General features: G+C 43.1%; 1 protein-coding gene across 2 annotated transcripts in view; it reads right to left on the bottom strand.

Moving 5' to 3' along the window:
• Positions 1 to 15,753, bottom strand: part of LOC132826817 (mitochondrial 10-formyltetrahydrofolate dehydrogenase-like) — a 142,920-nt gene extending 127,167 nt beyond the window's left edge. Inside the window, exons 1-3 of one of the 2 annotated variants that reach the window (XM_060843065.1) lie at positions 15,577 to 15,753; positions 14,783 to 14,927; positions 5,606 to 5,840 (exon numbers count right to left, since the gene is read on the bottom strand). In XM_060843065.1, coding sequence (XP_060699048.1) covers positions 5,606 to 5,840; positions 14,783 to 14,927; positions 15,577 to 15,624 — 428 coding nt within the window. In that variant the 5' untranslated portion in view covers positions 15,625 to 15,753. The remainder of the gene's footprint in view (positions 1 to 5,605; positions 5,841 to 14,782; positions 14,928 to 15,576) is intronic. The other variant, XM_060843066.1, reaches the window with a different exon arrangement.
• Positions 15,754 to 16,077: the final 324 nt, after the last annotated feature.

Genomic DNA, 16,077 nt, shown 5'->3' with positions numbered 1-16,077 from the left:
CCTCCTCAACTGTAATATGGGCATTTTTCAGGATGTCACCATCTATTTCCCTACATTCTATACCTTCCATATCCTTCTTCACAGTAAACGCCGATTCAAAATACTTGTTTAGTATCTTCCCTATCTCCTGTGGCTCTGCACATAAGCTGCCTTGCTGATCTTTGTGCGGCTCTATTCTCTCCCTAGTTACCCATTTGTCCTTAATGTATTTTAAAAACCCTTTGAATTCTCATTAACGCTATCTGCTATGCCAAAGGTGGCATGGTGGCTCAGGGGGTTAGCACTGTTGCCTCACAGCACCAGGGACATCTGTTCGATTGCCAGCCTTAATTGACTGGGAGTTTGCACGTTCTCCCCATGTCTACGTGGGTTTCCTCCAGGTGTTCCAGTTTCTTCCCAAAGTCCAAAGATGTACAGTTTAGGTGAATTAGCCATGCTAAATTGCCCGTAGTGTTCAGGGATGTGTAGGCTAGGTGCATTAGTCAGGGGAAATGTAGGGGAATGGGTCTCGGTAGGGTAGTCTTCAGACAGATGGACTTGTTGGGCCAAATGACCTGTTTCCACACTGTAGGATTTCTATCATTTTTTTTTGCCCTCCTGATTTCCCTCTTAAGTATACTCCTACTGCCTTGATGCGCTTCTGAGGATTCACTCCATCTCTCCTGTCTATACCTGGCCTGTGGATGCTTCCTTTTTTTAACCAAAACCTCAATTTCTTTAGTCACCCAGCATTCCCGACACCTACCAGCCTTTCTTTTCATCCGAACAGGAATAGACTGTCCCTGGACTCGTTGTCTCATTTCTGAAGACTCCCATTTTCCAGCCGTCCCTTTACCTGCGAACACTTGCCCCCGGTCAGCTTTTGAAAGTTCTTGTCTAATACCGTCAAAATTAGCCTTCCTCCAACTTAGAACTTCAACTTTTAGATCCGGTCTATTCTTTTCCATCACTATTTTCAAACTAATAGAATTATGGTCGCTAGCCCCAAAGTGCTGACACCTCAGTCACCTGCCCTGCCAAGAGTAGGTCAAGTTTTGTACCTTCTCTAGTGGGTACATCCTCATACGGAATCAGAATTTTTTTTGTACACACTTAACACTTAACAAATTCTTCTCCATCAAAACTAATAACACTATGGCAGTCCCAATCTATGTTTGCAAAGTTAAACACCTTATTATTTGGAGATAACTGAAATCTCCTTACAAATTTGTTTCTTGATTTCCTGCTGACTATTATGGGGTCTATAATACAATCCCAAAAAGGTGATCATCCCTTTCTCATTTCTCAGTTCCACCCAAATAAATTCCCTGATGTATTCCCAGGAATATCCTCCCTAAGTACAAAGGTAATGCTATCCCTTATCAAAAATGCCACTAACCCTCCTCTCTTGCCCTCCTTTCTAACCTTCCTATAGCATTTGTATCCTAGAACATTAAACTGCTAGTCCTGTCCATCCCTGGGCCATGTCTCTGTAATTAGTATGATATCCCAGTCCCATGTTCCTAACCATGCCCTGAGTTCATCTGCTTTCCCCATAAGACCTCTTGCACTGAAGTAAATGCAGTTTAATTTAACAGTCCTACCTTTGTTCCTGCCTGCCCTGACCATTTAACTTGCTCCCCTTCCTAACTGTACCAGTCTCAGCCTGATCTCTTTCCTCACGGCAAGAGGAAAGAGATCAGGGCGGCACGGTGGCACAGTGGTTAGCACTGCTGCCTCACAGCGCCTGTAGACCCGGGTTCAATTCCCGACTCAGGCGACTGACTGTGTGGAGTTTGCACGTTCTCCCCGTGTCTGCGTGGGTTTCCTCCGGGTGCTCCGGTTTCCTCCCACAGTCACAAAGATGTGCAGGTCAGGTGAATTGGCCAAGCTAAATTGCCCATAGTGTTAGGTAAGGGGTAAATGTAGGGGTATGGGTGGGTTGCGCTTCGGCGGGTCGGTGTGGACTTGTTGGGCCGAAGGGCCTGTTTCCACACTGTAAGTCTAATCTAATCTAATCTCACTATTTTCCTGGTTCCCACATTTCCCCAGCCCCCCAACTCCACCCCTCCCCACGCCCCACCTTACTAGTTTAAATCCTGCCTAGCAGCTCTAGCAAATCTCCCTGCCAGCATGTTAGTCCCCTTCCAATTCATTTGCAATCCATCCTTCTTGTACAGGTCACTTCTACTCCAAAAACGTGAACCCTTCTCCCTTACACCACCTCCTCAGCCATGCGTTCATCTGCTCTACAATCCTATTTTGACCAGAAACTTGGCTGTTCTTGCTACATTCCCCTGAGAGTCCATCACCCCCTCCATTTTCCAAAGCAGCATACTTGTTTGAAATGGGGATAGCCACAGGAGACTCCTGAACTACCTACCTAACCCTCCAAACTTTCCTGGAGTTAAGCCATCCAACTGACTGTATCTGCGGCTTTTCTCCCTTTCTATAATTGCCATCCATCACACCTCCTTGCTCTTGTAAATTCCTCACTGCTTCTAACTGCCACTCTAAGCGATTCATGCGATCTTGGAATGCTTCCTTCTTTTTCAGAGATTTTACCTTCACTCAGACATACGATAGGCAAGAAACATTTGAACCTTAAGGCCACAACCTCAAAGACACCACTGCCTCCAGTTATAGATCTCCATAATTACAACCATATAGTTTATCTGCTTCTCACCCACCATGAAGCCGATCAGGACCATCCTCCTCTCAGTTTCGGCCCACCTCATACTTGAGCAATACACATGACCTCTACCACCTAGATGGACAAAGGTAGCAGATACCTAGAGAAACCATGACATGCAAATTCTTCTCAAGACATAGCCCATCCTGACTTGGAGCCATATCACTGTTACTTCACTGTTTTTGGGTCAAAATCCCATAATTCTCTCTCACTCTCTCTCTCACAACCCTACAGTGACCCTTAACCTCAAGGACTACAGTGGTTAAAGAAGTCAGCTCACCACCACCTTCACCTATGACACGCAATCAATGCTGGCCCACCCAGTGCACCCACATCCCACGAACAAACAAAAAAATGATTAGATTAAATTCCCTCCAGTATGGAAACAGGCCCTTTGGCCCAAACCTTCGAAGAGTAACCCATCAAGACCCATTCCACTACCCTATATTTATCCCTGATGAATGCACCTGACACTATGGGCAATTTAGCATGGCCATTTCACCTAACCTGCACATCTTTGGATTGTGGGAGGAAACCGGACCAAACCTGCACAGACAATGTGCAAACTCCACACAGACAGTCACCCAAGGCAGGAATTAAACTCATGTCCCTGGTGTTGGGAGGCAGCAGTGCTAACCACTGATCCACTGTGTCACCCATGATGTCTATAGGACAAGTGTGACCCAAGACACACTTTCTGTTCACAATATCCATGCACTTCAAAAGGTCTGGCACTGCATAATTTCGAAGATTTTGAGTCAGAGACATCTTATTCCATGATTTTGCACATTACTCACACATCGACAATGGCTTAGAGTCCTCCCTCTGTGTAACTTAAAAGTATAGTTTGTGTTAACCTGAATCCATAATAACTCCAATCTCTCCAGCATCAAATTCCATTTGCTTCACAAAACAGAAAAATCTCTCATTGCAAGAGGACGACACTGACAACTTCCATATTTCCAGTTCCTTAATTGTACAGAAGTTGAATGCTGCTGAAATCTGGGAAATCTCTCATTCATCAGGACAAATGTAAGACTGCCAAATTTCAAACAATTAAAACCATTTGTATGACAAGAGAAGAGGTATCTGATTTGTTGACAAATTAGCTGAAGCATTGCCATGGAGAAAGCAACAGGAATTCAAGACTCCCCCAGCACTTTGGATTTTTTTAAAACACCACAACACTTCAACATATTCCTTATGCGTGCAGATAATAGATCCTTTGGTATGAATGCAAATTGCTTCTAATAAGTACAAATTAGCCATATTGTGAGCTCAACTTGACCATAAATTTATTGTTAACATAAGTATTAGTGCAATCAGGTTAGTTAATAAAATTTCATCCAATTGTGGAATCACATTTATCAGTGAATGTTTTGCTTTGGGTTTTTCAAGCACCCTTTTCTCCTGTAGTACAAAATATTACAATTCTTTGAAATTTGAGATTAAGACCACAAGAATTAGCAGAAGTAAACTACTCAATCCATCAAATCTGCACCGCCATCCAATTAGATCATTCATGGTTGATTTGAAAATCCTCAACTCACTTTCTTGTCTTCTCGCCATAATCTTTAATTCCCTTAATTATTAGAAATCTGTCTATCACAGCACTGAATGCATTTAATGGCTAAACCTTGACAGCCTCCTGCAGTATAGAATTCTATAGACTAACCTGCCTGAGAGAAAAGAATTCCTCATCATCTCAGTCTTAAATGGAGGACTCATTATTCTGAGATTGTGCCCTCTGGCTATAGGCTCTCCCAGAAGGGGAATCAACCTCTCTGCATCCACCCTGTTAAGTCCTCAAAACATCTTGCGTGCTTCAATAAGATTGCTTCTCCTTTTAAATCCTACTCAACCTCCATTGTAAAAAAATCCCTCTACATCTGAAACCAGCCTTGTTATCCTTCTTTGTACTACTTTCAATGCCAGAGTTGAAAATATGTTGCTGGAAAAGCGCAGCAGGTCAGGCAGCATCCAAGGAGCAGGAGAATCGATGTTTCGGGCATGAACCCTTCTTCAGGATTCCTGAAGAAGGGCTCATGCCTGAAATGTAGATTCTCCTGCTCTTCGGACGCTGCCTGACCTGCTGCGCTTTTCCAGCAACACATTTTCAGCTCTGATCTCCAGCATCTGCAGTCCTCACTTTCTCTTACTTTCAATGCCAGTAAATCTTTCATTAGTCAACAAGACCAAAACTGTTTATTGTAATCCAGCTGTGATCTGGTCAGTGCCTTGTATAGTTTTAGAAACACCTCCTTATTTTTCTATCTTTTGAAGCAAATCTGTCTTCTCTCTTATCTGCTGAACTTATAATCTACCTTTTTGTGGTTCACACCAAAATCTCTCTATACTTTCCACAGAATCCCTCTATACAGCTTTCTACAGTCTGTCTCTATTTAAATAATATTCAGCTTTTCTATTCTTCCTGCCATAGTGCATTTTCCCATGCTATATTCTATCTGCCAAGTTTTTTGCCCACTCACTTAACTTGTCTATAGACTCCATGTGTCATCTTCACTACTTGCCTCCCTGCCTATTTCTTGCCATTTGCCCTGAGTGTGCAACACAAAGAGAGCAACATGCCTCTCTTTTCAGCAATAAAACTACCTTTTTAAAATTTCTCGCCTTCATGTTTGCACCAAACAAATAATGCAGTTGACCCCTTCTTTAACTGCTGGACAGAAGAGAGAATTCATTCATAGACTGTCAGGAGTTTAGTGAAGAATCACTGGATGCTGGCAATTTAAATTTTAAATTCATTTTTTTAAATCACAACAGGTTAAATAAAATTTGCAGCAAATCAAAAAAATTAAAGTTCACAGTTTCTTCATTATTACAAATTCCATACACATACATCAGATCCTTGCTATGCAATTTAAAGTGCACCACAACAGTCAATATCAGTGTCATTTGGAAGACTATTCTCACCAGTTTATAGCAGCAGCGCCTCTGTGTCGTGGAAGCAGTGATGGATGGTAGATTATTGATCCATGCTTTGGGTGATTAATAACATCCATAGGAATGAACTGGCTGCAGAATGGGAGCACATTTAGTTCTGCTCCAACTGATCTATAGGCCTCAACAACATCTGCAATAGGTTTTCCCTTCAGCCTCCACTTGGGAAACTTAAATACTGGTGTCCCATCCTTCTCTGCTGCAACAGCTGAGAGAAAAAAATTAAAATGACAATAAACATCAGTTTACAACATATATACCTCTATGATTTTTTTTAACTCTCAAAGTATACTCCCCTCCATCCTCCCAAATCAAAACAAACTCAATTTATCTTTCAAGAGATGGGTTACCATTTATTAATTGCATTAATTGAAAGATTCTAAAATGTCATTTCTTGTGAATGCAAGAGGATAAACTAATACCCAACACTTGTGACAACATTGCTGGCCAATGTTTCCTGATAATGGTGAAAAGTATAAAGGCCAGATCCACAGACATAGTTCACAATGAATTCACTGGTGGATCAACAATGAAATTTTTAATTATCCAATTATGAAAACAGATGTAAACTGCTAAACTGCTGTCGGTTTATTCAGAATTGTAATTAAGGATAAAACTGTGATTCAACATGCAGACACTATTCTCTTGCTCTTCCAGTCTCATTTTATTGCACCAATATAATATCAAATAAAAGAATGGTGACTGCAGATGCTGGAACATAGAAGAGTACAGCACAGGAACAGAACTCTGAAATAAAAACAGAAAACTCTGGGAAACTCAGCAGGTTGACAGATTAAGTGAAGAGAGAAATGTTCTGAGTCTGATATAACTCTTCTTCAGCTCTGTTCTCCAGCACTATTTGTTACGTACAGAAAAATCTCAGTTACTGAGCCATCAATTATCCAAAGTTCGGATTATCTGAACAAGATCTCAAGGTCCTGTAAATGCTTCCTTTGTTTATGATCAGATCAGTTACCTAAACAAAATACTCCCTGCCTGTCTCGTTTGGATAATTGAGGTTGTTCTGTAATGGCTAATTTGGAAAATCAAATCATTTTTCTATTCAAAATATTTCATTCGCCTTGTGACTGACGACTTTTGCTTTGAAAACTCCTGTCAGCAAATTCGTACTATTTGTTTTCTCTATATTAAACCTCACAGCTACAAACAGTTCAAATTTTCATACTCCAGCCTTGAGACAAAGACTGCTGCCCTGAGGGCTTCATCACTATCAAAAATCATTCAATTCACAGTCAGCCACAAATCTGTTTCAGGCCGAACAAAAGAAGTGCCAAATTTCTAAAGAAGAGAAGGCTATTCCTGAACTCACTGTCAAAACCTCTCCTGCCTTCATTGGGTGTGTTGGTCAAGGCCTTTCCTGCTTTGACTTGATGGGGCTCTCCTGCTCTGACTTAGGGCATTAATCAAGCCCCCCCCAAAGTCAATGGAGGCATCAGAGTCATAGAGATATACAGCACGGAAACAGACCCTTTGGTCCAACTTGTCCATGCCGACCAGATATCCCAACCCAATCTAGTCCCACCTGCCAGCACCTGGCCCATAGCCTTCCAAGCCCTTCCTATTCAAATACCCATCCAGAAGTCTTTTAAATGTTGCAATTGTACTAGCCTCCACCACTTCCTCTGGCAGCTCATTCCATACACGTACCACCCTCTGCATGAAAAGGTTGTCCTTTAGGTCTCTTTTATATCTTTCCCCTCTTACCCTAAACCTATGCCCACCCCAGGGAAGAAACTTTGTCCAGTTATCCTATCCATGACCCTCATGATTTTATAACTCCTGGCAAAATACTCGTTTAGTATCTCCCCCATCTCCTGCGGCTCCACACAAAGGCCGCTTTGCTGATGTTTGAGGGGCACCATTCTCTCCCTAGTTACCTTTTTGTCCTTAATGTATTTGTAAAAATCCTTTGGATTCTCCTTAACTCCATTTGCCAAAGCTATTGCATGTCCCCTTTTTGCCCTCCTGATTTCCCTCTTAGGTATACTCCTACTGCCTTTATATTCTTCTAAGGATTCACTCGATCTATCCTGTCTATTCCTGTACTTTGTTGGGGAGCATTCTGGGAGACATCAGCTCAGTTATCATGACTGATCAGCAGAGAAAGAAAGGACCCAGTACCAAGGAACAATAAGTTCCAAACATTATATTACTCTAGTCTTTTCATCCTTTCTTCCTCTTCTAATGAAAAAAAAGAGCGACTGAAAAAAACGCTCAGGAACAGGACACTATTGCTGATGTGAATATTGAGTCACAAGTGATTAGAATGGATGGCCTTGAGGTATGTAGGGAAGAGGTCTGGGGAATACTGGAAAGGATGAAAATAGATAAGTCCCCTGGGCCTGATGGCATTTATCCTAGGATCCTCTGGGAAGCTAGGGAGAAGATAGCAGAGCCATTGGCCTTGATTTTTATGCCGTCATTGTCTACGGGAATAGTGCCAGAAGACTGGTGGATAGCGAATGTGGTCCCCTTGTTCAAGAAGGGGAGTAGGGATAGCCCGAGTAACTATAGGCCAGTGAGTCTCACTTCTGTTGTGGGCAAAGTCTTAGAGAGAATTGTAAGGGTTAGGATTTATGAACATCTGGATAGGAATAATGTGATCAAGGATAGTCAGCATGGTTTTGTGAAGGGCAGGTCGTGCCTCACAAACCTTATTGAATTCTTTGAGAAGGTGACTAAGGAGGTGGATGAGGGTAAAGCAGTAGATGTGGTGTACATGGATTTTAGCAAGGCGTTCGATAAGGTACCCCATGGTAGGCTAATGCAAAAACTACGGGGGTATGGCATTGAGGGTGCATTAGAGGTTTGGATTAGGAATTGGCTGGCTGGAAGGAGACAGAGGGTAGTAGTTGATGGAATAAGTTCATCTTGGAGTGCAGTTACTAGCGGTGTTCCACAAGGATCTGTTTTGGGACCATTGCTGTTTGTCATCTTTATAAATGATCTAGAGGAGGGACTTGAAAGCTGGGTGAGCAAGTTTGCAGATGAAACGAAAGTCGGTGGAGTTGTGGACAGCGAAGAAGGATGTGGCAGGTTACAGCGGGATATAGATAAGTTGCAGAGCTGGGCAGAAAGGTGGCAAATGGAGTTCAATGTAGCTAAGTGTGAAGTCATTCACTTTGGTAGGAGTAACAAGAAGATGGATTACTGGGCTAATGGTAGGCTACTTGGTAGTGTGGATGAGCAGAGGGATCTTGGTGTCCATGTACACAGATCTCTGAAAGTTGCCACCCAGGTAAATAATGCTGTGAAGAAGGCATATGGTGTACTGGGCTTTATTGGTAGAGGAATTGAGTTCCGGAGTCCTGAGGTCATGTTGCAGTTGTATAAGACTCTGGTGTGGCCGTATCTGGAGTATTGTGTGCAGTTTTGGTCGCCATACTATAGGAAGGATGTGGAGGCATTGGAACGAGTGCAGAGGAGGTTTACCAGGATGTTGCCTGGCATGGTAGGAAGATCGTATGAGGAAAGGCTGAGGCACTTGGGGCTGTTCTCATTGGAGAAAAGAAGGTTTAGGGGAGATTTGATAGAGGTGTACAAGATGATTAGGGGTTTAGATAGGGTAGACACCGAGAACCTTTTTCTGTTCATGGAGTCAGGTGTTACCAGGGGACACAGCTTTAAATTAAGGGGTGGTAGGTATAGGACAGATGTTAGGGGTAGATTCTTTACTCAGTGGGTTGTGAGTTCATGGAATGCCCTGCCAGTAGCAGTGGTGGACTCTCCCTCTTTATGGTCATTTAAGCGGGCATTGGATAAGCATATGGAGGTTATTGGGCTAGTGTAGGTTAGGTAGACTTTGGTCGGCGCAACATCGAGGGCCGAAGGGCCTGTACTGCGCTGTATTTTTCTATGTTCTATGTAATATGCTTTCTTTTTTTTCTTCATCAAGACTTCAATTTCTTAAGACAGCCAGCATTCCCTATACCTACCAGCCTTTCCTTTCACCCTTCTAGGAATATACTTTTTCTGGTCTCTCGTTATCTAACTTCTGAAGGCTTCCCATTTTCCAGCTATCCATTTACTTGCAAACATCTGTGCCCAATCAGCTTTTGAAAGTTCTTGCCTAATACCGTCAAAATTGACCTTTCTCCAATTTAGAACTTCAACTTTTAGATCTGGTCTATCCTTTTCCATCACTATTTAAACCTTATAGAATTATGGTCGCTGGCCCCAAAGTGCTCCTTCACTGACACCTCAGTCACCTGCCCTGCCTTATTTCAGAAAGGTAGGTCAAATTTTGCACCTTTTCTAGTAGGTATATCCCCTTATGCATGGCCTCTCCCACTTTCATCCCGCTCTCAGCAGAAGCCACAAATGCCGGAACCCTGAACGATCAATCACTTTTCTGTGCAGAGTTTTTTTGAGCCAATATTTGAACTTGCCCCAGGATTCGGTTGTGACCAGCTAACTCTGCCTAGATGAGGGTGTGAAACTGTAACCTTCTAGTTTTGTATCACAACATAAGATTACTGTGTCTCAGTCACTGTGGAAAGGGTGACAGGTGAATACAAATCCAGCGACAAAATTCTAGTGACAAACTGCAAGTAAAATATTGCCTTAGATTGAAATCCTACATATATCCCATGCTATTTTTGTAGCAGCTTAAAGGTGACAGAATACCATCAATGCTTACCTTGCAATATCTAAGTGCTTTATTTTCATCTCCACACAACTTACTGGAAGATTGATGAAACATTCACGACAAAATATATATTCAGACCAAGAAAGAGATAGGTAATGATCGTCATAGAATCACAACAGTATGGAAACAGGCTATTCGGCCCAACAAGTCCTCACTGACCCTCTGAAGAGTAACCCACCCAGAAGGATTTCCCCTATCCTATTACTGTACATTTGCCCTGACTAACACACCTAGCCTACACATCCCTGAACACTTTGAGCAATTTAGCATGGCCAATTCACCTAAACTACATATCTTTGGACAGTGGGAGGAAATCAGAGCACCAGGAGGAAACCCACGCACACAGAGGGAGAATGTGCAATCTCCGCACAGACAGTCACCCAAGGCTGGAATTGAACCTGGGTCCCTAAAGTTGTGGGGCCGCCGTGTTAACTACTAAACCTCCGTGCCACCCCTTTTTTTTTAACATTAGATGATAAACAAATCTTTACAAGAATTGTCAACTGTGAGAAAGGTTAGAAAAATCAAGCAAATCATAAATAACACATTGTTGTACCAAGTTCCAAGTGAATGCCACACTCCATGTAGAATTCTATTTCTGATTATCTTTCATTGTAATTCTATTATTAGGTGTAACTATTTTAGAACAGAAACTATCAAAACACCTGTCCAGAAGCTTTTTGCAAAATCAGCACACTTTCTGAGGTTGTAGCTTTGCTCAACTAAACTATTTCCAATCTGGCCAGAGTGGGGCTGATATGAGTGCTCCACTCCACAAATCCCAATGTAGCTGACAGCTAACCTGTAACATTCAACATGAAAATCACCAGCACTGGCATCCCTCACTCTGACGGGTATAATAAACTGCTGGTTTCAGGCTAGGAACAGAATAAATAAAGATTAAGAAATGTTTAACTTTGGTATCGAGAGTTCAGACTCTGCTCAGTCAGTACAATCACTTCTCTCTTTCCTTATTTACAGAACTTTCTCTTATGGAGTTTTTTTATCCCTACAACAAATGCACAATGATGTTTACAAAATATTCTTACTCTTGAGTAACAAGAAAATTCCCCATAAAAATGCTCATCATGAACGTCTCATCTACTGAATATTTAATCCACATTAAAAACCAACATTACATGCCACGTTCCACTGATAACGAGCTGATTAGCTGTTGAAGTAAACTCACTGGCAATAGCAACATATGTGGACTCCCCTATATGAATAGAAAGCCTTGACAAACAATTAATTCAAGACATTAGATAAGCTTGACAGAATTTCCTTTTAACATGGGTGGCACAGTGGCTCAGTGGTTAGCACTGCCACCTCACAGTGCCAGGGACCCAGCTTGATTCCAGCCTTGGGCGACTGTCTGGAGTTTGCACATTCACCCAGTGTCTGCGTGGGTTTCCTCCTGGTGCTCCAGTTTTCTCCCGCAGTCCAAATATGTGCAGGTCAAGTGGATTGGCCATTCTAAATTGCCAATACTGTTCAGGGATAAGAACAAAGAACAAAGAAAGTTTACAGCCCAGGAACAGGCCCTTTGGCTCTCCAAGCCTGAGCTGATCCAAATGTACTGTCTAAACCTGCCACCCAATTCGTAAGCATCTGTATCCCTCTGCTCCCCACCTACTCATGCATCTGTCCAGACGCATCTTAAATGAATCTACCATGCCTGCCTCTGCCACCTCTGCTGGCAATGCGCTTCAAACACCCACCACCCTCTGTGTGAAATACTTGCCGCGTGTATCCCCCTTAAACTTTCCACCTCTCACCTTGAAAGCATGACAGCTCATTATTGAATTCTTCACCCCTGGGAAAAAGCTTGTCTCTATCCACCCTGTTTATACCCTTCATGATTTTATAAACCTCAATCAGGTCCCCCCCTCAACCTCCTTTTTTCTAATGAAAATAAACTTAACCTACTCAACCTTTCTTCATAGTTAGCACCTCCATACCAGGCAACATCCTCATAAACCTTCTCTGCACCCTGTCCAAAGCCTCCACATCCTTTTGGTAATGTGGTGACCAGAACCATTCTAAATGCGGCCGAACCAATGTCTTGTAAAATGTTAACATGACTTGCCAGCTCTTATACTCAATACCCCGTCCAATGAAGGCAAGCATATTATATGCCTTCTTGACCACTCTATCCATCTATGCAGCAACCTTCAGGGTACAATGCACCTGTACTCCCAGATCTCTCTGCCCACCAACTTTTCCCAAGGCTCTTCCGTTCATTGTATAATTCGCTCTGGAATTAGTCTTGCTTAAATGCATCACCTCACATTTGTCCAACTCTCCAGTCCATTTATAACCTCCTGTATTCTCTGACAGTCCCTTATGCTTTCTGCTACTCCACCAATCTTCTTGTCATGTGCAAACTTGATCATACCAACATTGCCCTCTTCCACATCATTTATGTATATTACAAACAACAGTGGCCCCAATACTGACCCCTGTAGAACCCTTCTCCATTTCAAGAAACTCCCTTCAACTACTACTCTCTGTCTCCTGTTGCTCAACCAGTTCTTTATCCACCTAGCTAGAACACCCTGCACACCATGTGACTTCACTTTCTCCATTAGTCTACAATGGGGAACCTTATCAAACGCCTTACTAAAGTCCATGTATATGACATCAACAGCCCTTCCTTCATCTATCAACTTGGTCACTTCCTCGAAGAACTCTATTAAGTTGGTAAGGCACAATCTCTCCTGCACAAAACCATGTTGCCTATCACTGATAAGCTCATTTTTTTCTAAATATAAATAGATCCCATCCCCTCAGTACCTTCTCCAGCAACTTTCCCACCACCGACGTTAGGTTCACTGCTCTGTAGTTACCCGGAATATCCCTACTACCCTTCTTGTACAGACGTGTAGGTTTGGTGCATTAGTCAAGGGTAAATGCAGAGTAATAGGAGAGGGGAATGGGTCTGAGTGTTACTCTTCAGAGCATTAGTGTGGATTGGTTGGGCCAAATGGCCTGTATCCACACTGTCAGGATTCTATAATGATTCTATGATTTTAATTTGAAGTCCAAAAAGTGATAATTCCTTTAGGGAATTAAGGCAGAGTTACTAAATCTGTAGCAGATGGTGAGTAAATTAAAAGACTCCCTATGCATTATTGACTTGACCTTTAAGTTCAATATCTTAGCCTATATAAGTGTAATGTAGACAGCCTAGAAATATGCTTCAAACCGGAAGTGAAATTCAGTATAAATAATTGTAGCCGTTTGGTTTAAAATGAAGCTGCTGTCATTTAGGAGCTGACCTGACCATGGAAGTTATCACTTCAAATGCAACAAGGTGTCACAAACATAATGGACAAGGTTAATTAAAGACTGTAAAGCTGAATGTGATAAGCTGAGGAAGGAATAAGATAAGTGAATTAGCCAGACACGTGGCAAATCAAACAAAGTAGGTTCTACACAGAGTCACTGTCACAGAATCATACAGTACAGAAAGAGGCTCGTCAGTCCAATTCATCCGTGCCAGCCAGATATCCCAATCTGACCTAGTCCCATTTGCCAGCATTTGGTCCCTATCCCTGCAAACCCTTTCTATTCATATAGCCATTCAGATGACTTTTACATGTTATAATTGTACCTGCCTCCACCACTTCTTATGCATTAGACTAGAAACTCAGGAATAGAACCATGACACAAATGAAAATTAAATAATGTACAAAGAAAATGAGGGGAACCTGGAGGTCTTAAGTGACAACATATTGGAACTATTGGCAGTGATGACAAAAAAATTAGGTAACTGAATGTACTGAAAGATCAATCTTTAGTAAAAATACTGATGTAATCCTGTTATTTTCTAGAACACAAGTCTGACCACGTTCAGAATAATGTGTACAGCTCTGGGCATAAGTGTACAAAAGGACATTTATACAATCCAGAACCACCAAACTGACAAAATAAGAAATTAGGTTATGAAGAGTGGATATGTAACATATATAGATGGTAAGTGAAAAAGGGGAGGTTGAGAAGTAATATAGTCACGGAGCAGGGTCTCTCCATTGCTCTATTAACTTCAGCAGCACAACTCACCATCTGTGCTCATCTCATTCTCCCTTCAAGAATCCCCAGATTTTACTGTCCTCAACTGTCAGCATGCTGTGGCCCAAGTTCTAGTATTCCTTCATAATCCTCTCCGCCTTTCAACCTGTCTTTGCTTTTTTAAAAACATTCCTTCAAACTAACTTCATTGCCCAACCATTTGGCCATTTACCCCAATGTGACTTACCCCCTTTGCTAAATAAAACTCAAGTCAAACACCTTGGCATAGTCATCACATGAGAGACACTATTTAGTTCTAACTTGTGTCTTTTTGAATTTGATAAAGGGTAGATAACATCACCTATGACAACCTGTTTACTCCTGTCCAAAACACTAAAATTACAATAGAAGGCGATTACTATGAAGAAAATAAGCATCAGTTGTCACAGCACATTAATGGCTGTACTCACCCAGTGGATCAGCCTTCCCATCCCGGTCAGGGACGGTGAACACTCCCACAACCTTGTGCCCTTGTTTCTGCAGGTTAGTGTAAACCTCTTGCCCAAATAGGCTCTGACCTATTAAAGCCACATTTAGCTTGTTCTGGTAATAGATCTATTTTAAAAAGAAAGCAACCAGATTAAAGTACAATAAAACTAGAGTATGAGAGAGGAGGCATGACAGGGTGTGGGGAGAGTCAGGAGTGCAGAGGGCAAAGGTGGGGGAATAGAGGTGGTGGAGGTGTTCGTTGAGAATGTCAAGATAGTTTCGAGGAGACATGAGATGGCATCAAACAGGTCCAAGAAGTGACTGGGGAGATTGAAGAGAGGAGGTTGAGATAGAGGCAAAAAAAACGAGCAATTGGAGAGACATCGAGAAGTCGGAGAAGGTTGAGGAGGTGAAAAGGACGAGGAGCTTTTTGGGGAGATCGAAGGGACATTCCGGAGGGGTTTGCAGGGAGATGAGGAGCAGACGGGTTCAGATCGGGTGCCGAAACGCAGAGCTCCTCACAACCTCCCGCAGCTGCTGCAACGTGTCCACCCAGGAGCAGCTGGAAGAGCCCGGCCGGGGGGTGGGGGAGAGTGGAGGAGACCAGACCCCGGGGGTAGGTGCGATCCGGGAGAGAGAGCCCACAGGAGCGGAGGGCAATGTGGCCAGGGGTGCGATCTCGGGGGAAGGGGACCGGGCTGAAGCCGGTGGTGGCGGGGGCGGGGGGAGGTGGTCTCTGTCTCTCCCAGTCACTCGGGGTATCCTCCATCCTCACCGCCGAGGTAGACAATCTCCTCACGACCCCGCCGGCTGCCCACAACATGACGCCAGGTACTTGGGTCCCAGTGGATCTGGAGGGGAATCCAAAGCGAAGTGACCACCTGCCGCACGTTCCCGACACTGACAGGGCAGGCGCGGTCCCGAGCCGCTTACGTTGCGCGCGATCCCGAACCCGACGTGTTGCGAACGTGATCCCTCCCGACCAGACAGCCCATCATCAGCTGGTCACCACGGCGACCGGCCCCGCCTCCATCTTGGTTGGGTCACGGGGTCTGGGCTTGCTAATGGACATGCGCAGTGGCAGTCGAGGATAGGACAGAGGGCAAGGCTGGCAGAATTATGGACTCTAACAGATTACTCAAGGAATGAGAGCTCTGGGTCGATATATTTCCTATAAATGTTAATGACTTAGCCGTGGCAGTGTTAGGGTACAATTTCCAAATTTGCTGATGAAATACAACTTAGAAACTTTATAAACTATTGAGAGGCCTTCAAA

The sequence above is a fragment of the Hemiscyllium ocellatum genome, chromosome 23, assembly GCF_020745735.1.
Source record: "Hemiscyllium ocellatum isolate sHemOce1 chromosome 23, sHemOce1.pat.X.cur, whole genome shotgun sequence".
NCBI lineage: Eukaryota > Metazoa > Chordata > Chondrichthyes > Orectolobiformes > Hemiscylliidae > Hemiscyllium > Hemiscyllium ocellatum.
Note: the sequence above shows the minus strand (reverse complement) of the source record. Positions and strands in the feature narration are given on the sequence as shown.